The sequence below is a fragment of the Crinia signifera genome, chromosome 6 (genome assembly GCF_055691185.1).
Source record: "Crinia signifera chromosome 6, ASM5569118v1, whole genome shotgun sequence".
NCBI lineage: Eukaryota > Metazoa > Chordata > Amphibia > Anura > Myobatrachidae > Crinia > Crinia signifera.
This window is the reverse complement of record NC_139222.1, coordinates 152,364,238-152,389,995: the sequence shown is the minus strand read 5'-3', so window position 1 is coordinate 152,389,995 and position 25,758 is coordinate 152,364,238. Positions and strand designations below refer to the sequence as shown.

At 43.7% G+C, this 25,758-nt stretch overlaps 1 protein-coding gene across 3 annotated transcripts in view; it reads left to right on the top strand.

Moving 5' to 3' along the window:
* SNTA1 (syntrophin alpha 1) overlaps positions 1 to 24,914 on the top strand; it is a 101,104-nt gene extending 76,190 nt beyond the window's left edge. For all 3 annotated transcript variants that reach the window (XM_083147666.1, XM_083147667.1, XM_083147665.1), the window contains 6 exons: positions 3,799 to 3,997; positions 6,629 to 6,815; positions 6,916 to 7,046; positions 10,644 to 10,840; positions 23,421 to 23,608; positions 23,731 to 24,914. In XM_083147666.1, coding sequence (XP_083003792.1) covers positions 3,799 to 3,997; positions 6,629 to 6,815; positions 6,916 to 7,046; positions 10,644 to 10,840; positions 23,421 to 23,608; positions 23,731 to 23,823 — 995 coding nt within the window. In that variant the 3' untranslated portion in view covers positions 23,824 to 24,914. The remainder of the gene's footprint in view (positions 1 to 3,798; positions 3,998 to 6,628; positions 6,816 to 6,915; positions 7,047 to 10,643; positions 10,841 to 23,420; positions 23,609 to 23,730) is intronic.
* Positions 24,915 to 25,758: the final 844 nt, after the last annotated feature.

Sequence of the window (25,758 nt, the reverse complement as noted above, 5' to 3'; positions counted from 1 at the left end):
ACTGGCTAAGAAGAGACCTTTAAAAGAGGGAATATGGGTGATAGGTCAACAGTCAATAGGGCGACACCATATGGACAACATTGACAAGGTTAACATAGACAAAGGTTGACACAAGCAAAAGATCAACATGGCAGTGGTAGATGCAAGAAAAGGTCAACATGAGTTTTTCACAAATTTTTTCAGTTTTTTTTTTTTTTTTTTAACTTTGTGTCGTCCATCTCCGTCTTTTTCTGATGTACAGATATACAGAGAAGGGGACTGATTTGCCAAGGGGTGAAAGCGCCTGCTACCCTGCTTTTTCACTTTGGCCCATACAGTGTTTGCACACTGCGTATAAAACTGCAAGACTAATGTTTTGTAAATGTCATTGCTAGCAAAATTATTTTTGGGAAAACAATAAAGCACAGTCATATTGATCTTACCAGCGAGAGTAACTCCAAATAAAATAGTTTTGTGATGAGTAAGCGCCGTTATTACAACCAGATTGTGTTTTCCATAGAGATCCTGCTGGTCGCTGTTCAGAATAAAATTCTTGCTACGCCCTGAGCAGTCTTTCCCAAAATTACATTTTAGACCCATGCTTCAAGCATTTATAACTGTACACAAGCTTTTCATTAGGGAATTTCCCTTTCACAATTCACAAGATCAGAAAAGCAACATGTTTCATGTGTTGAATGTAGAATGAGCTATGTAATCTACAATTAAATAAGCCTTTTACATACTGCAAAAGTGATAAATCTGCACTAAAACATAGTGCAACAATACATTTTCTTTGGATTGATCTTGCAGATCAAACATGCCTCACAATAGCGGTGATACCTGGCCCAGCAAAGGGGTGTGGTTTATCAGAAAGTAGGCGTGGCCCCTAAAAGGAAGGAAAAGGTTAATCATATTGATTAATTTGCTGTGATCTTCAGGCTCTTTTGAACACCATTACTTTTACACAGTAATAAACCATTTAGAAATGAAAAAAATGTTATCCTGCGACTGCAACTTTGTTAGAAATTGTACAAAAAAAATTACAAAGCTGTAAAATGCAATATCAAATTAAAAATGTATAAAGGTTAAGATTGTTTGAGCTCTTTTGTGATATAGGGCTAGATGCACTAAGCTTCAAAAAGTGATAAAATGGAGTGTGATAAACAACCACCCTATCCGCTCCTAACTGCATAGCTGATTACCCTCCTGCATTCTGCAGGAGAATCCCTGAAATAACACCAATCTCCCTCTTTCCCTGATTAGTCTAGCAATCTCCCTCATGTCACCTAGCCCACATTATGTAGCTGTTACAGTTTTGGAAAAAAGGAATGAGAGATAGATGCAGCTCCATTTCACAGCATTTGTGATGGAACACAATGATCTCTATGGCTACATGCATGTTTTGTGGCAATTTATATGGAACCACGTGTAAAACACAATAGATAAACAATCCCTGACACGTATCAGTGACTTTTCTTTAGCAAGAATAGTAGCTCTTACTAACTGCTGTGGGACTCATCTACATTTGTATATAAGTAATTTTAAAAGATTCCTCCCAGATGTAGCAGTACACACCCACGCTTCTAGGTGCCACGTTCACAATCTCTTTTCACAATCTTTCCATATATGGAACTAGACACACATTTTTGGTGGAGCATGACACGCCCCCTCAATGGGGCACTGTGAAAAAATTCTACTACCAACTATAATCTCCCTGAAACTAGTTTTCAAAATTAAGCAAGTAAGCCTAACTGCCATGTGTCAACACATGACTGTGTTTGAAAAATGTCAGACAGGAGCTGATTGGGTGGTTGTTTATCACTCTCCATTTTTGAAGCTAAGTGTATCTGACCCAATGTGCTGATGGTTTGTATTGCCTTGAGGACTATTAGTATTGTCTGGCAGTATACAACTGTCTTCATGGGTCTGGCTTGTGTGGCTTCTCCAGCTGCTTCTGTTATTGGCAGTTTGTCCTTCCAGCTTCCGCTCGTCCTTTTCTTCCCGCTAAAACTTGTAGATTCTGCCAAATATTGGCTATGTGCACATGTTTTAATACATAAGAGGGTTTATCTCAAAGTTTCAGTGTACCTATTGAATATGTAAATTGATGATTTTTTCAAAGTACCATTATTGGGCCTTTTTTATTAATAATCCTGTTGATGTCACACAATTTAAGGATTTTACACACCATGGTAATGTACCACATCAAATCATTATTGCCCTAGAGCAGGGACAATTGCTATGATAAACAGCTGACCTGTAATCCCTAACCTTCACACGGTTCTCTGCTAATGAAAGTGGCAAAAGTTTTACAGTGCTGGGTTCCATCCACAGTTGGACCGGCCCACAGGGGTACAGGGGGAAGCCCTGCTAGACCCAACTGCATGAGGGCCCGCATAGGGATCATTCTCCGCCAGTGTGTGCAATTGAATTCACAGAAGTATGGTGTATGTTTTCTACAGTGCATTGTTGTTATTAATCATATTATTATTATGCATGCAAATCAACAAAATAATTATATATATATATATATATATATATATATATATATATATATAAACACCTCCACTCTGCTACTCGAGTGTGTGTGTATATATATATATATATATATATATATATTTCTCAAAGGGACCAGACCATGCACTCCCTAATGGTTTTCCAAGCCTTTGGGGTGACTGGACATACCCCCTCTCGAGGCCATTCATGCCCTCATCTGACACTGATTCCATCCCTTCATTATGGGAGTGATTAATTGCGAACAAAGCTTGAGCAACCCCTTGCTTATCTGACAGAAAACATTGGCTATGTATCATCTATGTTCCTGGCTCCTGTCATCATGGATGTAAGAAGGATGCTATATTATATGGATATACAAGTTTATTCTATGACAGTTTGATCATATTTCAATGTGTACCCTTTCCTTTGGAGGAGGACTCTGACTGTCTACATTATATCTTCTTTTGAAAAAAATACCTCAGTTTTTCAATTGTTAAGCAAAACTGATCCTGTGCTACATACTGAACTAGGGAAATGATTGGTCTATATATATAATATGGGTTGCTTACTGTCACTGACTCTCAAGCACAATGGTGTCACTGATGACTCACAGGCTATGGCCCTTATTCTAGTTGAATCGAACGGATGCGTTTTTCGGACAGGAACTGAGTGTTCTTAGCCCCGCCTACCTTACTGATCACTCACACCATCAAAATGCGGTAAGACGCCGACCAAACGGACCGCGAGTGGATGTTTCATGTGAACACCTCCTCCATCTGTGGGTACCTCCCCCATCCTCCGATGGTTGCCGACCATCAAATGATGGACCGAGTGGTCAGGCAGCACCGAGTGCTCCAGACCACACAGAAATTTTTCCGGATATTTTTCCGGCTATGTCAGCTGTCCGCCCCCCACATGTGCGTCATGGCCGCATTATCATACGTACGCCCAGCGTTTTCATGGGAACGCCCATGAAACGCGATGCGTACGCATATGTTAATGAGCCTAAACAGCCCTTCACGCCCCTCTCCACCCCCTGATCGGATGGTTCCGTACAATCATTTTCTACACGGCACTCACGCCGTGTTCGTACGTGTGAGGCATTCGCATATGTGCAGATACGCCCCCGCACATGCGCAAACACCAACCATCGGCCGGCCATCCGCATTCGGAGCCATCCGACTCAATCAGAATAAGGTCCTATGTGACACTAATTAGATACAAGAACACTCCAAGAGACTTCATACTCTACTGCTCAGACTAATCCTATTTTGAAATGTCTTGTATCATCCATGTATTTATACAATGTTTTACTTTTTACAGTAAAGTACATGAAGGAGATATCGCCATTCTTTAAAGGCTCTAACAGTGGATCAGTAAACTGGGATTCCATTCCACCAGCCCTTCCACAAAAGAGAGGTTCCCCTGCTATGCCACCTCGGGACATTAAGGATGGCAAAAGTATACCACTGAAGATGTGCTATGTATCCCGCACGTTCTTACCTGCTGATCCAGAGCCCAGGTGAGGAGACTGGTGCAGCGCTACAGTAACCCTGACTATCAAAACATTATTAACATTTTAGAACACCGTAAAATACACTAGAGACTCTCTAATTCCCCCACTCCTCTGACATGTCCATCAGAAGCTTATGTGGTTAGCTAGTGTTTTTACTTGTGTTTGGGAGGTCACTGTAGGTATAACATGCAATAGACACCTAAAATGGAACAAGGTAAAACTGGGACACAATACAAATGCAGTGTACATAGACAACAGTTAAACATGCTAATCTTGGGTGGTTTGATGGTTATGGCTAAGGTAAAAAAAATGCCCATTACACATTATGCCCCACACCATAAAGCCCATGACACAATATGCTAGACACATTAATGCTTATTAAGTGTCTTGCTTCCCCCCCAAGCCATGCAAGGGAAAGCGGGACACTTATATGGTGGTAGATTTCGACATAGACAACCTAAAAACAACTAATGGGAACCTGTCCTGTTCCAACCATTTCCATGTCAACCTTTTGATTGCATCGACCCTTTGTCAATGCTGACCTTTTACATGTGTCGACCTATTGACTGTCGAACTATAGTGGTTGACATATTGACAGAGCCATGGCAGGCTAGGCTCTGTGTCAGGGGGCTATTTGTTTTCATTCAGCCATCGATGGCACATAAATATTTTCTCTCAGCAATCGATGGCTTAACCATCAACCGTCAGTAGTTAGCCATTGATTTGTGGCATCTGTCGGGGGTCATCCTAGCGCATACACAAAGACATTATAACCAGGCATAGATTGCACATGAATAACACCTAGTTAAGGATTCCAGGGCTCTTAACTGATAAAACGTGTATGCACATGGTTTAACAAGTGGTAAATGTACTGGAGTGCTATATGAACACCTGTCAGCACCAGTAAAGTTTATAGTATGCTATTCTGCAATGCAGGTATGACATGTTCATAAATGCTTCTGAACTCCCCTGTAGTGAGGTCAAATTACCTACACGTCAATGAGTGTTATTTTCCAAGGCCTATGTGTACATCAGGCCTGATTTAGACTCATTCGCTTGGGTGTGAATTCGCAGCCAGAGCGATTATCGAACAACCACGCATGCACACGGTCCGCGGTGCGCATGCGCAAGCTGTTCTTGTGATCACAGCCAGCAATGGTAGGCGCCAGGTGTTTGGGGAGGATGCCGGTGTTTTTTGGGAGTGTCCCTGAAAACACAGGCATTGCCTGTCCCGTTGGAGGTTGGCCCGCTGATGTCAGCAGCACCCTCCTTCTTGCCATGGACCTTTGCGGTGCTGAGTAAGTCTATACTTACTCGGCAGCTGCACAGGGGCAAAACCATTCCATATTGAGTGATTATGAATAGATTTCCTCCTGTGTGCATGCCTGCAAACGTATTCGCAGTTGTGCACAGGGGCAAGGAAACACAGTGGTGGGGCGGCATTTACATGATTGCTTTCAGGTCTGAATCAGGCACATCGCTTCCATGCTGCAGAAATGCAGATGCTTAGTTTGTTTGGGTATGGTATAAGGCATTGCCACCTAGAGCTGCAACACAGCAGGAACTACCTGATGGAGCACCTTTGTTACGTAGTAGTAATGTGGGACTCGGGTTGGCATCAATGGTATATGGTTGATTATGAATTGTTGTTAGACTATCGATGGTGGTAAAACAGATGGGTTCCCACCATTTATGGGAGCCATGGACTTGATGTTTTTTTTTTTTTTGTTTAAAGAGGGTTGTTGCTGCTGCACAGAGATGATTTTCTGTCAGCCAAAAGCCTCAGCTATTAAGCACAATGTTTTTCTGCAAATGTTCAAAAAAAAAACACGATTGGTAAAACCATTGATGGGGCTACAGTACAGCTACATAATGGGCAAGTTGCAATCTGGGGGATTTATAGACCCTTTACGGAGTCAGTCTCCCTGTCATTCATGGAGAGTTGGCAAGTATAAGTAAGGGGAAGGAAGTGGAGAAATGGATTGCTGAACCATGGCACCACAACTCATACAGTCAGTGGCATACACTGCTTGGCCAGTGAGCCAGCCCTGGGCATACTTGCTTACCTGACACTCTCCATGAGTGAGAACATGCTCTGTTCTAGGCTTCCCTGGTAATGTATTAGGTAGAGACCTTTTTGGCTCAGGGGTGCAATATTTCAAGTTACGCCACTGCCTTGAGGATCACTATTATATAAAATAGAAAATTAGGATAGTTTAGGCCTAATCAGATGCACATTGCTGCCTTTATGAACTCAGAAATGCTGTCTATCCATTAACATCTGATCTCATCTTTCAGATGTGATCAGGATTGGCGAGTAGAGCTGGACTAGATAACCATACAGTATCTGACTGTGTGCTGTCATCATGAGAATGCAGTCACTGTGCCCCGCAGGATGAGCACTTAGGCTGCATAGACAGAAATGTGTGATCTGGCCATATGGATTTATAGTTTAAGTGGCCGTATCTGTTAATAGGTTTACACTACACAGTGATACTTGTGACACAAAATTTGGAGACCTAAAATTAATGTTAGTGGCCCAAGAAGTGTAAAGTCTCTCCCCTTTCAGTATTTTCTCTATATGGAACCTAAGTGGAGATCCAGGCTATATAACATAATTGGACATTTCCTTTGTAGATACATAGAGCTATGTTCAGCAGATGGAAGAGATGTCCTTTTTCTCAGAGCAAAGGATGAAAGTACAGCGCAGTCCTGGTTCAAAGCCATTCATACAAATGTCAGTGCTCTGACGACAAGACTCCAAGAGGAGGTCAAACAACTCCTGGGTAAGGAGATCAAGCAGATGGGCTGGCTCACCGAACAGGTATTGTATATTTTCTGAAAATAGGTGGATTTGTGTTTATTGCAACAAACTTATTTTATTTCCATCATGGAAATATACATGAATTTAATTTTCTCTCCAGCTTACACAGGATGGGAAGAGGCATTATCTGGCTGTTCTTACAGAAAAAGATCTTCTGCTTTACAACAGTCTCCCGCACACCAGGGACGGATTCAGTAAACCTGCCTTCTGCCATCCTCTTATTGCCACCAGGTAAGGGGTGAGCAATGCAATTAACATATCTATAAAATAATGGTCTTTCTGCAAGTAGATCAATCATCCCAATTATAAAACACTAGCGTGGGCTGCGGCTCTAGAAAGAAATATTAATACAGAATACAAGTAAGTTTCAGGCCTGGCTTGCCCTCTAACTATTAACTGTTCATTAAGTGCGATGGTCTTCCAAATACATAAATGTAGGTGAACTGTTGAGTGGATGTGAACCACATTATTTCTCTGCACCTTTCTTATAACAATGTTCTCATGTGTGACATCATTAAACCAAATATTTGAGTTGGTGAAAGCTCATATTTAAAGATGAAGTGCTTGAGTGACAGAGGAAGTTTTAGCTGGAAGACATAAATATTAATGTGGAGAACATTAGGTGCATATACATATTGTGATATGTACTCTAAAATGTGAGTATTTAAATTAAGTGGAAGAAATCTTAGTACATATGGCACAGTGTCTACGCAGTTTGAGATGCCGATGCGCAGCCTCATGAGGTCAGTATCGCAATAAAAACAGACTGCTTGGGCACTTTTCACCTGTGTCCGATGGATTGGTCCGATAAAAGTGATGAAAAGTGTGAAATCGCATGTGTTTTACCCCTTAGTTTCCAATCGGCTGGGTGGTCCCGTGCACATCGGATCGGAGGCGGAAAGAGCAGTGACTGCACTAAGGATTTGTCAAATCCTACAGCCATTGCTGGGATCACATGCACAATATCATATGCAAAAGGACCGCAAATGATATATCACATGCAATCCTGCCACCCAGGAAGCTGCCGGGCAGTTCAAGGGGGACCCTATGCAACTTTTTTCTTCAGAGAAGTCACATAGTGTATGGGCACCTTTAAAATCTGAACAGTTTACTAAATTATACTGTATGTGAAATGCTTCCAGGGAGATTTACGCCAAATGGTTATACAGTACTACCATCTACTGGCAGAAAGTAATTACTGCAACCGCTAATTTTTCATCTGGAAAAATGTTAAGCACATTACTGGCACACTTTAAGGTGGCAATCTACCCCAGACATTTGGGAGTGGCCCCTAAAACTGAATGTGCCTCATTGTGTAGAGAATTATAAAAATGTAGAACTGCACAGTTTAAAGGTGTAAACTTTACATGAAAGTCCGGACTCCTACTACTTTACTACCAGCTTTTTTCCCATTTATGTAAATGGAAAACTTCTCATTCCTGAAATTACATTTGTAAATTACTCCACAATAAAACACACTCGTTCTCCATACTCAGTCCTCAGCCAGGAGTGCTCTGCTTCTGGCCAAATGATCCTTCTATGCCTGGAACCTTCTCCGCTCCAACTACAGCCAAAATGTTGTGTGACATGCACTCCATAACCGCCATCTGCCCTGTTTTGAGGATGCTTACAACAAGGGGGATAAGTTGACGCTTATTCCCCAGCAATAAAAAGATTAATTTCTTTTTTTTTTTGCAATTATGATGCATATTTTTTATTTTTTTATCATATGGTATAAAAGAAGTAGAATTAGAAAATGCATTTAATTATGGTTCGGATTTTCTTCCGCTGTAGTAAGCAGTGACATCACTACTGGTGTGCACGGAGAGAGGGGGTGCAAGTCGCTCCCAGGTGGTACCCGGCAGTGGTGACCCCACAATGCTGGCTCTGACTCATTAACTGTAGCCGGATGTAGTGTGGTGTGTACCCAGCTTTAGTTCATCTTCCCCTGAACCTTTTATATCACATCTGCCACGCTTGTCCAAGTATGTCTCACTACTTCCGCTACTGGTCTGTGATGTAGAGATATTTCCACTGATTCAGGGCCAGATATACTAAGCTTGAAAAGTGATAAAATGGAGAGTGACAACACACCAGCCAATCAGCTCCTAAATGCCATGTTACAGGTGGTGTTTGCAAAATGGCAGTTATGAGCTGATAGGCTGGTGGTTTATTACTCCAATGTATCACTTTTCAAGGCTTAGTACATCTTGCCGTAAAACTGGAAATACCATTACTTTGTGGTGTCATTTTAAAAGTAAAATGAAATATGTAAATAAAATAATATAGTTAACCACTAATTGTAGATCAATGGCAGATAACCAATCTTTTGATATCACAAAGACCCACAAAGTTATTTTTCTCCTTGCCCCTTGATGCTACCCATGAAGCCCAATCACAACTCTGACGTGGCAAGTATAAGAGCAGGAATTTCCATTGGTCGGTAAAACCATCAACTATTGATACCATGAATAGTAGAAAGACATAGAGATAGTATATATGTTTAGATATCAATTTTTTTTTTAAATTATGTCATAAAAAACAAAGATGTGCACACTTGTGCACTCATAAAAGTGCTTATATAAGAGAAAGGGCAAAGGGGGGGGGGGGGGGGGGGGTGTGTGGCCTAATACCTGTATACACTTTTGACAAACAGATACAACATATAAAAGGTATTTTATATGTTATATGTGAGTACGTATCTGTTTGTCAAAAGTGTATACCGGTATTAGGTCACACCCCCCTTGGCCCTTTCTCTTATATAAGCACTTTTATGAGTGCACAAGTGTGCACATCTCTTTGTTTTTTATGACATAATTTTAATAAATTGATATTTAAACATAGATACTATCTCTGTGTCTTTCTACTATTCATGGTGTAGGATTGCGCAGGTGTGTCCCCTTTTTTCCTTTTGCTTTCTGTTTACTATAGGGTAAATTTTGTAGTTTTACCCCCGGACACCCAGCAGCACCCTACTTTACCTCTACTCTAGCGCAGTCAGTCACCACCCATTCTTTTACACCAACTATTGATGGTTACGTACCATCGTGGTTAACCACCAACAATACCATCAATCGGGACCATCAAAGGTTAATCTACTGATGGCTATCTCTACTTCTGTGTATGAAGAGTTCTAACCATTTCCATATACAGTCTATAATTTTACCAGTGACATGTGAAGGCTAAAATACACTTAACGACACTGGGCCAGATGCACTAAGCTTCAAAAGTGATAAAATGGAGAGTGATAAACAGCCAGCCAATCAGCTCATAACTGCCACGTCACAGACTGTTTGAAAAATGGCAGTTAGGAGCTGATTGGCTGTCTGTTTATCACTCTCCATTTTATCACATTTGAAGCTTAGTACATCTGGCTCACTATGCATTAACCCAGTGGTGGTGCCTTGGGGGACTTGCAGGGGTGCCCCGTGTTAGTGGTCCAGGACCAATTCAAGTTTTTTTTTATGTCCAATCTTTTTTTTAATTCAAGATTTTTTATTTGATTTGATATAATAAATGTGAGCGATGCTGGCACATTTTTAGCAGATATTTTGCGCATCTCTCACAGAGATGTTGGCATGCAAAGGGTTAAAACAAATGACGAGGAACATTCTAATCTAAAAGGTCATTTTCTAATGAATTACAAAATAAATTATTTAAAATTTTCCATGGGCCAAAGAAATAACACCATCCAAAGAAATCATATATTCATAGTACCACCCCATGGATTTATCCTTCTTACATTTATGGTCTATGGGAATTAGTGGGTGCTATAATGGCTAGACTGCCTGGTGCTAATATATATTCTGCTTTTTCCTTTTCATACAGACTTGTTCACTCTGGGCCCCCTAAAAGTTCCCCATTATATGATGCAGAGTTGGCTTTCGCCCTCCGCTCTGGCACCCAGAAGGGGGTGGAGACACACTTGTTTAGTGTACAGACACACCAAGAGTTGGCAGATTGGACACGGGCATTGGTAGATGGGTGCCACAATGCAGCTGAACTCATACAAGAAGTGACAACAGGTAAGGCATGTGCAGATGAGAAATGTTACAAAATAACATTGTGGCTTTCTTATACATTTAATGTGTATATCATTATTTCATGAAATGTTTATGTTTGTACATAGGGTCTTTGTACAGCCTGAAGGCAGGGCTGCAAATTCACAGCCCTGGTGGTTATCAGTGGACCGAGCATGCGCACGTGCGGCCACAGCTGATTGACAGCCAGCGGCATTTGTAGCCGGCACCCCAGCGTTTTCTGGGAGTGCCGCACAAAACGCAGATGGACCCGGCGTTGGGAGGGAGGGCTGCTAACGACATCAGCAGCTCCGATCTCCCAATGGCCATCGCAGTGCCAAGTAAGTATTGACTTACGTGGTGCTGCACACAGGGGAAGGGGAATCCATGCTGTGGTGAGATTTCCCCCTCTTCGCAGCCATGGACAGGGGCACGCCATCACTCAGACAGGGAGGCGGCTAAACGATCACAGGTCTGCAAATAGTTGGGAGAATAAAATAGTGTTCCAAGCGCAGCGAGGCACCACGCCCGAAGCATGGCGAGCGCAGTGAGCCATGCGAGGGGACGCGGTTCAGTTAATCCTGTGTACATGTTGACTGTTTCGACATTCGGGTCAAAAACAGTGAAAAACCCCATGTTGACCTTTTGACTGTCGACCTAGACCATGTCGACCTAATGACCTGTCGACCTTGTCCCATGTCGACCTAGTGGTGTCGACCTAATGATCTTTAGGTCGACCATATGATCCATACCCCTTTATAGACTGTCAGATATCAGTTAGGTTCCCCAAGTACAGCCTCACTTGGGGCAGATGTACTAAGCCTTGGGGAGCGAGGCTTAGTACATCTGCCCCAACTACTAACTGTCCTTTTAAAACAGGGACATTCAAGGCAGACAAAATAAATACAGAAATGATAAATATGGTCAGATCATGGCTACATCACCAGCATGGGGGCTACTATGAAATATGTGAAGTTAACACATTTGTGGTGCTGAGAGACACACACTTTTTTGTTTCAAACTCTTTTATTAAAGCATCACATCATCTCACATACAGGAGATGTATTATTATGAGTTTGAACAATAAATTGAATAGCAATATCATAGCCAAGGTTCCAGTCACAGTAACACATGGCAAAATTAGAGCAGTACTATGGACATAGGTGACGAAGGAGCTGCAGCTTCCCATAAAGTGTCAGCTGTTGAGCTACACCAGGGTTGCCGACCCTCCCGGAATTTCCGGGAGTCTCCCGAAAATCGGGTACCCCCTCCCGGCCCCCGGAAGGGTGGGCAACCCTCCCGGATTCAGGGGGGACCCCCGCTGACCCCTGGATTGCGGCATTAAAATGCCGCAATCCTCGGGTCTCAGAGGAGGGGGCGGAGCTAAAACGGCACAATCGCGTCATTTTAGCCCCGCCCCCTCCACGGAGATCACCGAATTCGCTGCTTTAACAACATGGGGGCGGGGCTTAGTGATGTCACCCGTAAGCCCCGCCCCCTGAGCAGCTGCTGAAACTCTCCTCTCCGGGCTTCTCCCGGAGAGGAGAATCTTAAAGTCGGCAACCCTGAGCTACACATTATATTTTAATAGCATTCCCAGCATATATTGACACTTTTATTGGTTGAGACCCGCACAATATTTATTTTGAGCTGGTATAGGGTGATTTAAATTAATTTGTAGGAATGTAAAGTGGATGGCACGTGGTACCATTTGGGATGCCGCATTGGTTTTTACCCACACGGCCCCAAAAATCCACCACTGGTGGTTTGTATAAACCATGGGAAGGCAAAACAGGACCCCAGTGGCGCCACTGCAAATTTATCCCCACAGTGGAGAAAGTAAATATTTTCTGACTATTATGGCATTCATATTAATTCTCTACATCAAAATGTAATACCCCTAATGTACATTGGTATATAGATCTCACATAGTGTGTTGTGAACTTAAGGTATAATGCTGGGGGATGTTATTGGATGGGGACAGCGGGGACTGTTCTGTGCCTAAGTACTATGGGAAGGATGGTGGCATTGTCCCTGCAGCTGGGATAAAGACTGCAGCAGCGCGTTGTCTGCAGGGGGTTAATAAAGTTATAGGGCGCGTGGATGTAGCGCTGCGGGGACAGTTAACTGATGGAAGGTTCTGGTGAGAGGGAGAGAGCGCGCGAGGAGGGAGTTAACGGAAAGGACCGCTCTGACCCGCTGGAGATGGTGGCGCAGGACGATACATAAAAAGGCTTGTGGACAGCAGGATAACAAGTCCAGCTAACCTGAGGGTAGAAGAGGGGTGATTGAGGCGGCTGGCGGCGGAGACTGTCTGCCGGCGTCCAGAGTGTAGAAGAGGTAATTGATTACCCGGCGGGGAACCCCTCCATATCGGCGTCATTCCGGGGGCGGAGCTGACTAGGCCGCATCATCCTCCAGGAGGCGGAGAGTGGGCGGAAAATTTGGGACTATGAACGCATCTGCCGAGGGGTGGTGAGTACCTCCCCCTCCCGGGCCAGCCCCTATTATACTGAATAAGGAAAAGGAGGAGTGGCAGTGATAGTGAGACACTATACACAGTATCTTCGGCTGCAGTAACACAGTTACATGTGAGAGTATAGACTGTATAACTAGCAGCTATCAAAGCCTTCCAGGTCAAGGAAAAGGATAGATAGATATATCTAAGCCCAGAGATTGATAGATCATTCATATAGGATGCAGGAGAGCCGTTGTGGATGTTATCAGATAACTGAAAATATAGCCTCTGCAGGTTGTCAGTGAAGGAATAGGATAACCCGTACTCTAACACTTGGTTATAATGATCGCTTACAGCATCCGGAAATACCCTGATTTTTGGTTTCCACCTGGTGAAGGGAGACGCAGGGAATAGGTGTCAATTAACCCCTGCCATTACCCCGGACACTGTCAGGATTACCTAGCATTCTTCCTCAGAAACTGACTGGCCAGCAGCCAGTGTTGACATAACTCCTCCAGCTAGCCTGCCGGGGTCTGTGGGGACTTGATTATATATACAAAATCCCTAAACCATCTGGAGGAGTATCCTTGGGCTAAACCCGACCCATCGTTGGTCTGGGGACGCCCATAGTTGGCAAGACTTCTTAGTTCAGGGGACTGCAGTAGTCTATTATCCCTAACCCAGTACAGCAGTTCAGGAGGGCTAAACCCGACCCTCCTCTAGGGTCAGGGGACGCCTGTAGATCGGATTGCAGATCCGGAGCTCGACTCAGGGAAAGTGAGACTAGATGCCGAGGAAGTATTAACCGTCTGATTGGAGTGTGCATAGTAGCGACAGGATAGGGTTGAACCACAAACCCGGAAGAAGGTTTTCAGGAAATACCCGCCCTCTCTTACCTAGCGATTTATCTGCTTAGCTATTCGTGGGACTTATAATACACCGCCAGCAGGCTGTGCACAGTGAATAGAGGAACCATAGCCGGGCAACTCCATTAACTGGATTGGATTGTAGACTGAGACAGCCAGGTTCTATACCCCAGACTTTGGGATGACTGTTATATTTGTTGTATAGAGTTAATATTGTGACTATCTGATGTTAAACAATTAACAGCTATCTGAAATGGTAATCTAGTGTAATATAGACTTACCTGTTGTTGAATTTCTTGTACCGTAAATGTAGAGTACCTAAAAGTAAAATAAGCCAGTTAGTAATCTGTAAAAGGCCACCGGTATTGTAATTATTGCGCAATAATATTATTACATTTACTGCCAAGGTTCATATGACCTTGAGGGTAACTGTTTAGAGTATTCATTATTTAGAAGAGGTAATAGGTTTGGTTTTGTTTATAGCACGCTGCTGTAGTATTGTATAACCTTTATTTTTACAGTAGACATTCCAACGGTCGGACTGAGGGATTACCAATTTCAGCCCAGTAAAATAAAACTTTGAGTTGGATGTCCATGCCGTGGTTTATTCTACTCATTATGCGTGGATTTGCTCTGTATACTTGCATTTATTGGTTGTAGGATACTATACCCCAACGGGCGGTTCCCCAAGCTCGCCCAGTCACTAATACCCACAAAGATAGGTATTCAATATATACCATCACCACTAAGCTTGGGGTGGAGGCACTTATAGTTCGTAATCACCAAGTCAGGATAGAAGACAGCGTTACATTATGGAGGCACTGCTGAGATCCACGTCAAAAGATATGGAAAGTTTAAGTAAGCATGATATCCATGAATGGATTCAGAAGCATGGAATTGATACGGACTGTAGTTTTGGGATTGAAGGAAATTTTAGCAGCAGTTCCGATGAGGAGATTATGGAGGAAGTGGATAAATTCTATGGCATACAGCGACCCAAGTTAATTGATAAAAGGATCCGTGATGGGGGAGAAGAAGTGTGGGCCGTGCTCATCACCAACTTGAGTAAACTAGACCCCAACTTGATTCCAGCCCAGATCGCACCTTCCCATTCGCCAACCCAAAGGTGGAAAATCATATGGCCGGAAATGCCTCTGGAGCCGCGGAGAGAAGACCACATAGAACATCAAGGGATCAGCGCAGGTGATGGGATCAATGCCAGGGATCCACTTCCCAGAAATATTACCAGACCAGATACAAATAGTGAGCAAGTGGCAGAACCCGCTGTCGATACAGTAATGGATCGGGTGGTTAGCCAATTTGAGAGATGGCATTACGAAGGCGGTTACAGACGGTTACGCATTTTTTCTGGTATACTCCCAGTACCCACTGGGGAAGAAAGTTACGAGGCCTGGAGAGAAGCCGCCTCTCAGCATTCGGAGGAATGGAGATGTCCTGAGCATGTAAAGAAACAGCGGATTGTTGAAAGTCTTCGAGGACCGGCAATGGGCATCATTCAAGCCACAAGGAGAAGCAATAGTATGGCCACTCTAAGAGACTACTTTGACGCCTTAGACTACTCGTTTGGAACATTGGAAGATGTGGGAGACATATTATCCCGATTAAATCATACTTACCAGGAACCAAGCGAAACGTTGACCACATATATTTATCGCATTGACAAAATTCTTTATAAGTTGATGGAAAAAGGGGGAGTGTTAGGAACAGAGATAGATGAAAAACGAATGAAGTACGTGCTGAGAGGAGCATTGACTACAAATCCTGTGGCCCAGCGGCTGCGGTGTAGTATGTCCAAGGTGCCCGCTCCGACTCTTAGTGAACTGATCAAAGAGGTGAAACTGGAAGAAGTCCAAATTGAGAATCGAGACAAAAGTTTAAAAAGAGTAAAAGTTATTTTACCGGCCCCTGAAGTACCACTTCCAGCTGATAAGTTATACAAGCTAATGGAAGAGCAGACTAAGAAATTAGATCAGCTGATCGCCATCCAATCTCCTAGCCCCCGTGAAATGCCTAGAGGACCCTCTGCGAGTCGTGGGAGAGGGTATAATCGAAGATCTGACGATAGAGGGAACTATACTTGTTACAGTTGTGGTCAACTGGGCCATCGCAGTTTTGAATGCCCTCACCGAGGGGGATACACCAGAAGAGTAAATCATCCTGACTCTAGGGAGACGGCACAGCCGGGAAACTCCCAAGGGACGCCGATGAACCCCGCATCGACTCCCAACTCATCGATGTAAATTCAATGGGGAGCAACCAGTGGTCTAGTTTGATGCACCATGGAATAGTCGGAGACGCCCCAATGGTCCCTGCGTTAATAAATGGCCAGTATTGCAAGGTGCTTTTGGACAGCGGATCACAAGTTTCAATAATCTTTGAGAGCTGGTATCGGCAACATCTGGCGAACTTACCTTTGAACCCCATTGATGGACTGGTGATATGGGGATTAAGTCATCAAAAGTACCCCTATTTGGGATATGTTACTACTCACCTACAGTTCATGGACCATACGACAGATTCTTTTGCACCTCCGTTGCCCTTTCTAGCCCTGGTATGTCCGGATTCCCCTTCAGGGCAAGAAGTCGTTTCTGTCATTATGGGGACTAATTCAAATTTATTCAAGACCTTGTCTGACTGGTGCCAGAAGCAAGATCAAATGATTTCACAATATCCCGAGTGCGAGACTAAGTCGCTAAATTCCTTGGTGTCCCCGACGAATATGGCAAACACCAGAAATGATACGGGTGAACCTCCCTCCTTTGACACCCGGATTCTTGAATGTTTTAAAGGCAGCGATATATCCAATGACGAACGAGAAAAACTAATCCTGGATATGAAACAAATTAAAGAAGTATATTCATTAAGTGATTGGGATCTAGGAACAGCCACTGGAGTGGAACACCGAATTAGAATGACGGATGACACGCCGTTCCGAGAGAGGTCACGAAGATTGGCCCCAGCTGATTTTGACGATGTGCGCCTTCATTTAAAATTCTTGCTTGAGAATCAAGTCATAGCTGAATCCCAAAGTTCCTATGCATCACCCATCGTAGTAGCAAGAAAAAAAAACGGCGATATAAGACTATGCATAGATTATCGAACTCTCAATAATAGAACGATTGAAGACCAGTACACCGTACCTAAGGTGGAAGAAGCTTTGGACTGTCTTCAAGGGAGTCAATGGTTCTCCGTACTGGACTTACGATCAGGATATTATCAAATCCCGATGCATCCAGATGATTGTGCTAAGACTGCATTTATTTGTCCGATCGGGTTCTTTGAATTTCTCAAAATGCCACAGGGTATCAAAGGGGCACCTGCGACTTTTCAGCGAACAATGGAGAAAGTAGTTGGGGACATGTGTTACCGAGAAGTTTTAGTATACCTTGACGATGTCATCGTGTTCGGAAAGACCTTGGAAGAACATAACCTTAGGTTAATGAAAGTACTGGACAGATTAGATAATAAAGGATTGAAGCTGTCCATTGATAAATGTCGGCTATGTCAGAACACCGTCAAATACTTGGGCCATGTCGTCAGTCGGGATGGGGTATCTACCGACCCCGATAAAATATCTGCTGTGAAAGATTGGCCGAAACCCCTGAAACTGAAAGACTTACGGTCATTTTTGGGGTTCAGTGGTTACTACAGACGATTTGTACCGCTATACTCTCAAGTCGCTCGCCCACTAACTGAACTTACCAAAGGGTATCCCCCTGTGGGAACCCCTCGATCTACTCTTGGAATGTATTACAAACCTCAAGAGGAATTTGGGCCACGATGGACGGTTGAGTGTGACGAGGCCTTTCAACAACTAAAGCATCATCTGACTCACTCTCCTGTGTTAGCCTATGCCAACCCCGAATTACCATATGAAGTACATATCGACGCATCCATGGAGGGTATAGGAGGGGTTCTTTATCAATGGCAAGAGAAGACTCTCCGCCCTATTGCCTATATTAGTAGAAGCTTGTCTAAGAGTGAAAAGAACTATGCAGTCCATAAATTGGAATTTCTGGCTCTCAAGTGGGCGGTAGTGGATAAGTTCCATGATTATCTATACGGAGTGAGTTTCACCGTCCATACTGACAACAATCCCCTAACGTATATCAATTCTACTGCTAAACTGGATGCTACTGGGCACCGATGGCTGGCGGCGCTATCCAACTACAACTTTACCCTGAAATATAAGCCCGGGATCAATAATACTGACGCAGATGCCTTATCGCGCATACCTCATTCCAGCACTAGTAGCGAAAATGATGATTGGATAGAGGTACCCGCCCCGGATCTACAAGGGTTGTGTCACCAAGTGACTGTCATGCATCATCAAATGCCAGAAAGGGTTAGTGCACTGGGGGTTTCTGGAACTTCATTGCCGATGATGTACTGTTGGATTACAAATGAAGAAATGAGAAATTTACCTAAATGGTCCAAGGAACAGTTACGTAAAGCACAGGATGACGACCTTGAGATAGGAAGTCTGCTGCAGCAATTTCACCATCCGGCTAAGGCTGTACCACCCAATTCAGTGACTCTTAAGTATAAGATATTATGTCGACAAAGGAAGAATTTGGTGGTGAAACAGGGACTGTTGTATCGGAGGACAAAACCTCCCAATGGTGTGCCGAAAGAGCAGTTAGTCCTCCCTGCTGAGCTCAGACCTGTAGTGTTAAGGGCGCTGCATGATCAACATGGACACCTGGGATATGATAAAACCCAACATTTAATAGCTGAACGAGTGTATTGGCCCTTGATGAATAGGGACATTGAAGAGTATTGTCGTAAGTGCCGAAATTGCATTCTCAGGAAGACCTTACCACAGCATGCTGCCAATCTAGTGAGCCTCCAAAGTTCAGGACCTATGGACTTAGTCTGCATAGATTTCCTTTCGTTCGAGAGTCCTACTGGTAGAGACACTAACATCCTGGTTTTGACAGACCACTTTACTAGATATGCTCAAGCCTTCGTGACTACAGATCAGAGGTCCATTACGGTGGCAAAAACACTTTGGGAGAAATTCTTTGTGCATTATGGCTTACCCGCGCGCATTCACTCCGATAGGGGACCGGATTTCGAGAGTCATCTCATCAAAGAGCTCTGCGAAATTTGTGGAATAAGAAAATCCCGCACCACTCCCTACCATCCACAAGGAGACCCGCAGCCGGAGCGGTTCAACCGCACTCTCCTAAATATGTTGGGAACATTGGATCAGCAACATAAAATCCACTGGAACAAATACATCTGTCACCTAGTACATGCATACAACTGTACCAGAAATGAAGCCACCGGATTTTCTCCATATTTACTAATGTTTGGTCGAGAAGCAAGGCTCCCCATTGATATTAGTTTGGGCACCTCTCCTACGACTGTGAAAGCCCCGTCGCATTCAAAGTATGTTGCTAATTTGAGGAAGGAACTCAATTATGCTTATACGTTGGCCCAAGACTCCGCCCGGAAACAAAGTGACAAAAATAAAGCACTGTATAATAAAAAAGTAAGGGTACAAGTATTGCTACCCGGAGATCGTGTCCTGCTTAAGAGACTGGGTTGTCCTCGCAAGCAGAAACTCGAGAATAGATGGAAAGACGTCCCTTATGTGGTGTTAAAACAGTTGCCCGGTATCCCGGTGTACCAGATTGTCCCTGAGGGTGAGAAAGGACCTCTACTGACCTACCATCGTCAACATTTATTACCCATTACACAAGACATTATATTTCCTCCTAAGGATAATTCAGAGAGTGGTGAATTGGCCATAAATCAGGCCCCCGTTACCCGTAATAAAAAGAAAGCCAACTCGTCTGAGGGTCCAGACATGAAAGAGGCCAAAGAAGAGGAGCTCGACACAGAAATGGGGTATTTTTACAGAGAAGGAAGTACCGAACCAACTGCCAAGTGGGAAATGGACTCCAATCTAATAGCAGATACTGGAAATTCAAATATTGGGGAAGCCATCCTAGAGCCGGAAATTATCGATCCCCCTGTAGTCACGGAAGAGAGTTGGGGGAGTGAAACTTCCCACAGTAATTACCAAATTGAAACTCCACTAATTGCCAGGGAGCGTAGACCTCCAAGAATGTTAACCTATGATCAACTAGGATGTCCTACAGTAGTAGATAGAGTAGTACACCCGCAAATTGTATATTCATGGCCATATTTTGGAGGTATACCTGTAAATTGTTGTTACTGTTAAAGTGGATAAGAATATTATATGTACTGCGTTATAAGGGGTGATTAAGGGTAAATGGAGATCAGTTGCCTTTGTGATGGAACGAGCCAACTTGATCGCCAGGGGGAGAAATGTAATACCCCTAATGTACATTGGTATATAGATCTCACATAGTGTGTTGTGAACTTAAGGTATAATGCTGGGGGATGTTATTGGATGGGGACAGCGGGGACTGTTCTGTGCCTAAGTACTATGGGAAGGATGGTGGCATTGTCCCTGCAGCTGGGATAAAGACTGCAGCAGCGCGTTGTCTGCAGGGGGTTAATAAAGTTATAGGGCGCGTGGATGTAGCGCTGCGGGGACAGTTAACTGATGGAAGGTTCTGGTGAGAGGGAGAGAGCGCGCGAGGAGGGAGTTAACGGAAAGGACCGCTCTGACCCGCTGGAGATGGTGGCGCAGGACGATACATAAAAAGGCTTGTGGACAGCAGGATAACAAGTCCAGCTAACCTGAGGGTAGAAGAGGGGTGATTGAGGCGGCTGGCGGCGGAGACTGTCTGCCGGCGTCCAGAGTGTAGAAGAGGTAATTGATTACCCGGCGGGGAACCCCTCCATATCGGCGTCATTCCGGGGGCGGAGCTGACTAGGCCGCATCATCCTCCAGGAGGCGGAGAGTGGGCGGAAAATTTGGGACTATGAACGCATCTGCCGAGGGGTGGTGAGTACCTCCCCCTCCCGGGCCAGCCCCTATTATACTGAATAAGGAAAAGGAGGAGTGGCAGTGATAGTGAGACACTATACACAGTATCTTCGGCTGCAGTAACACAGTTACATGTGAGAGTATAGACTGTATAACTAGCAGCTATCAAAGCCTTCCAGGTCAAGGAAAAGGATAGATAGATATATCTAAGCCCAGAGATTGATAGATCATTCATATAGGATGCAGGAGAGCCGTTGTGGATGTTATCAGATAACTGAAAATATAGCCTCTGCAGGTTGTCAGTGAAGGAATAGGATAACCCGTACTCTAACACTTGGTTATAATGATCGCTTACAGCATCCGGAAATACCCTGATTTTTGGTTTCCACCTGGTGAAGGGAGACGCAGGGAATAGGTGCCAATTAACCCCTGCCATTACCCCGGACACTGTCAGGATTACCTAGCATTCTTCCTCAGAAACTGACTGGCCAGCAGCCAGTGTTGACATAACTCCTCCAGCTAGCCTGCCGGGGTCTGTGGGGACTTGATTATATATACAAAATCCCTAAACCATCTGGAGGAGTATCCTTGGGCTAAACCCGACCCATCGTTGGTCTGGGGACGCCCATAGTTGGCAAGACTTCTTAGTTCAGGGGACTGCAGTAGTCTATTATCCCTAACCCAGTACAGCAGTTCAGGAGGGCTAAACCCGACCCTCCTCTAGGGTCAGGGGACGCCTGTAGATCGGATTGCAGATCCGGAGCTCGACTCAGGGAAAGTGAGACTAGATGCCGAGGAAGTATTAACCGTCTGATTGGAGTGTGCATAGTAGCGACAGGATAGGGTTGAACCACAAACCCGGAAGAAGGTTTTCAGGAAATACCCGCCCTCTCTTACCTAGCGATTTATCTGCTTAGCTATTCGTGGGACTTATAATACACCGCCAGCAGGCTGTGCACAGTGAATAGAGGAACCATAGCCGGGCAACTCCATTAACTGGATTGGATTGTAGACTGAGACAGCCAGGTTCTATACCCCAGACTTTGGGATGACTGTTATATTTGTTGTATAGAGTTAATATTGTGACTATCTGATGTTAAACAATTAACAGCTATCTGAAATGGTAATCTAGTGTAATATAGACTTACCTGTTGTTGAATTTCTTGTACCGTAAATGTAGAGTACCTAAAAGTAAAATAAGCCAGTTAGTAATCTGTAAAAGGCCACCGGTATTGTAATTATTGCGCAATAATATTATTACATTTACTGCCAAGGTTCATATGACCTTGAGGGTAACTGTTTAGAGTATTCATTATTTAGAAGAGGTAATAGGTTTGGTTTTGTTTATAGCACGCTGCTGTAGTATTGTATAACCTTTATTTTTACAGTAGACATTCCAACGGTCGGACTGAGGGATTACCAATTTCAGCCCAGTAAAATAAAACTTTGAGTTGGATGTCCATGCCGTGGTTTATTCTACTCATTATGCGTGGATTTGCTCTGTATACTTGCATTTATTGGTTGTAGGATACTATACCCCAACGGGCGGTTCCCCAAGCTCGCCCAGTCACTAATACCCACAAAGATAGGTATTCAATATATACCATCACCACTAAGCTTGGGGTGGAGGCACTTATAGTTCGTAATCACCAAGTCAGGATAGAAGACAGCGTTACAAATAACCTTGAATAATCTTATTTAATGGTAATAAGAAAGTAATCCAATCCACTTTTAAATTATGTAAACACGTTAACTGGTACTTATATGTAAATTGGGCGCCCACTATAGTTAGTACGCTCATACCCCCACTATCCATGTCGGCATGGAGTTGATTTTATATAGTGTGGCGAGCGCAGCGAGCCACCGAGCCCGAAGCGTGGCGAGCGGATGCAGAAAACTAAGCAAATAGCTTAGTGGGCGCCCAACTAACTTATAAGTACCCGTTAACCTTTATTGCCTCAATTTTGGGGACAATTCCAGTCGGACTATCACCCTTACAGTAAAGATCTCTAAAGCATCTTTCCTTCAGTCCACTGGATAGCTTCTTCTCACCTGTACAATCCTGAGTAGCGTTATACTAATGTCTATTAACCTGTAACATCAGATGCCTGGGAGTAGCTACTGATATTTAGCTATTCCTAAATCAGTCTTCATCTACAGTATACCAATTTAACCCAGCTCTGCGAGTTTTTGTGAGGGTGCAGCAGGAAACTATTGGAAAAATATTGAGTCACTGCAAGAAACTTTTATTTAGCATATTTAGCAACGCTCACAGAAAGGCAAACATTCAGCAGATAAGAGGATTGATGTGCTGAGAAAATGACATATGAGTATTTGATAAATAGTCATTAATATGAATTTCTCTCTACCCAGCATGTACGTGGGGTGGGAAAGAGTGCGCCCTCTCCATACACATTGATCAAGGGTTCACTCTGTTCACGGAAGAGCCTGGTCTTAGCAAGGTTGTCCACCTCCATAAACCTTTTGAGAAACTCCGGATGTCTTCTGATGATGGCAGCAGGATGCTGTATCTGGACTTTGGGAATCCTGAGGGAGAACTTGTACGTAAACCAATTATTTAACATTCTAAACTCCTCTAATCCTACTCTGCCATTTTCTTTATGACGTAATTCAGTATTATCCATCAGTTATACCATTAACATGTTTTTCTCTCTATTTCCAGCAACTGGATCTTCATTCTTGTCCAAAAACCATCGTCTTTATCATTCACTCATTCTTGTCAGCTAAGGTGTCTCGTCTTGGTCTTCTGCCATAAAGAGACTGAAGAAGTTTCAGTGTGAACCTATGTGGTCCATGCACTAACCAGACTTGGAAATGAGAAGTTCTGCTGATGGAGAACATAAAAACTCCAACTGCTGGAATAGCTGCAGAATGCCACCGTAACCACTCCGGTTTTAAAAAACCAAAACAAAAACACTTTAAACAGAAGTAGTAACTGGTGCTTAAACATCTCTCGCTCTCTTTCAACAATATAGTGCCTTATAAGTAGATTTAGGTTGGTACCCAGATTCATAGAGAGAGTTATGTTCCTATTTGGCAGAGACAGAGTTATTGGGTGCCTTCAGCTGATTTCTACAGTCTGATGTCATCAATACAGCTGCAAAGTTACATCATCATGTTCTGTGCTGAATTTCTACTTCCATGTTTCACTTTAAAATTTGTGCATTTTATTATAATTATATATAAATATATATATATATGTATATTCATAAGAAGCGTTTAAAGAAGATATATATTTAGTTTTATTACCGTTCAAAGAAAAACAGTGTCCATATTCTTGTTTGAATCTGGATCATACTTACCTACTTTAATCATTTCTATGATTAGGAGTGGGCTGGACTATTCTTTTCATTAACCTTATCCACCCACCAATCGTCTGAGTTAAATGTAACAAATCCTTCATGTATGAAAAGGGGGTGGTGCCAAAATGATGGGATTATCATTAAATCACATCAATAAACCCCACTAATCCCTCCTCATTGGCCAAGATTCCATGTAGTATTCTCCACATCCTGCACACTACTCTATGAAGTGGGCAGGATGCGGAAGGAGCATCTTCTCTTCTGGGATCCTGGGAGACTAACGAAAAAAATCCCAAGAGACTCCAAGAGGCTCTATGAGAGTAGGCTAATATGCATGCACTGAATAGTCCAAGAGCCCTCTGTTCTTGACAATATGGCAGCTTTGTACTGGCTTTCAAAATGTGTTTGTGACTTTAATAATTCTGGTTATTAGTATGGTAACAGGGGTCATGGAACTAATTAAATGACAGTGTTGTCATCTACTATAAACAGTGGAGGAAACCATTTTGTGGACTGAACCGATGTACATTGGGAAGCAGTATGAAATCCCGGCGGTCGGGATCCCGGCGTTCAAAATCCCGACGCCGGAATACCGACCGCCGAAATCCCGACAAGGGGGGGGGACGTGGATCGCCCCCCCCCTTGCGGGCTCGCTGCGCTCGGCACGCAGCGGGCCCGGTGCCTCGCTACGCTCGGCACGCTAATGTATTCTCCCTCCAGGGGTGTCGTGGACACCCACGGAGGGAGAAAGTGTCGGGATTTCGGCAGTCGGGATTTCGGCAGTCGGGATTCCGGCGTCGGGATTCTGAACGCCGGGATCCCGACCGCCGGGATTTTAACTGCATCCCGTACATTGATATAGTTCCAGCTTCCAAAATGGCAATCTCTATTTTGCATAGTCAACACTTGATAGAAAAAAATCGAAAAACACTTTTGTACACTGTTCAGCTAACAAGAAAACAGACTGGGGCATATGTACTAAGCCTTGGAGAGCGATAAAGTGGAACATGATAAGATATCAGCCAATCCGTTTTTGTTACAGTCTGTGTTCAGTCTGAAAATGACAATTCAGAGCTGGTTGGTTGGTGCTTTATCTCCATCTCCTCTCTCTCTTTCCTAGGCTTAGTACATTGAGCTCCTATATATATCCAGGTGCTCAGAATTCAGAACACGGCTTTGCGTTATAATCAAATGGCACTCACAGGGCTAGTGTTACTTAATGGGCCCTATTCAGACCTGCTAGCTGTTCTGCAAATGTTCGGAGCCCAGCGAGCAGGTCAACACCACCCGCCAGCTTGTCCCCCCATCCCTGTGCATGACTGCGAATACATTTGCAGCTGTGCACACAGGGTGCAATCCATTTGGAAATATTCACCATCGAATGGATT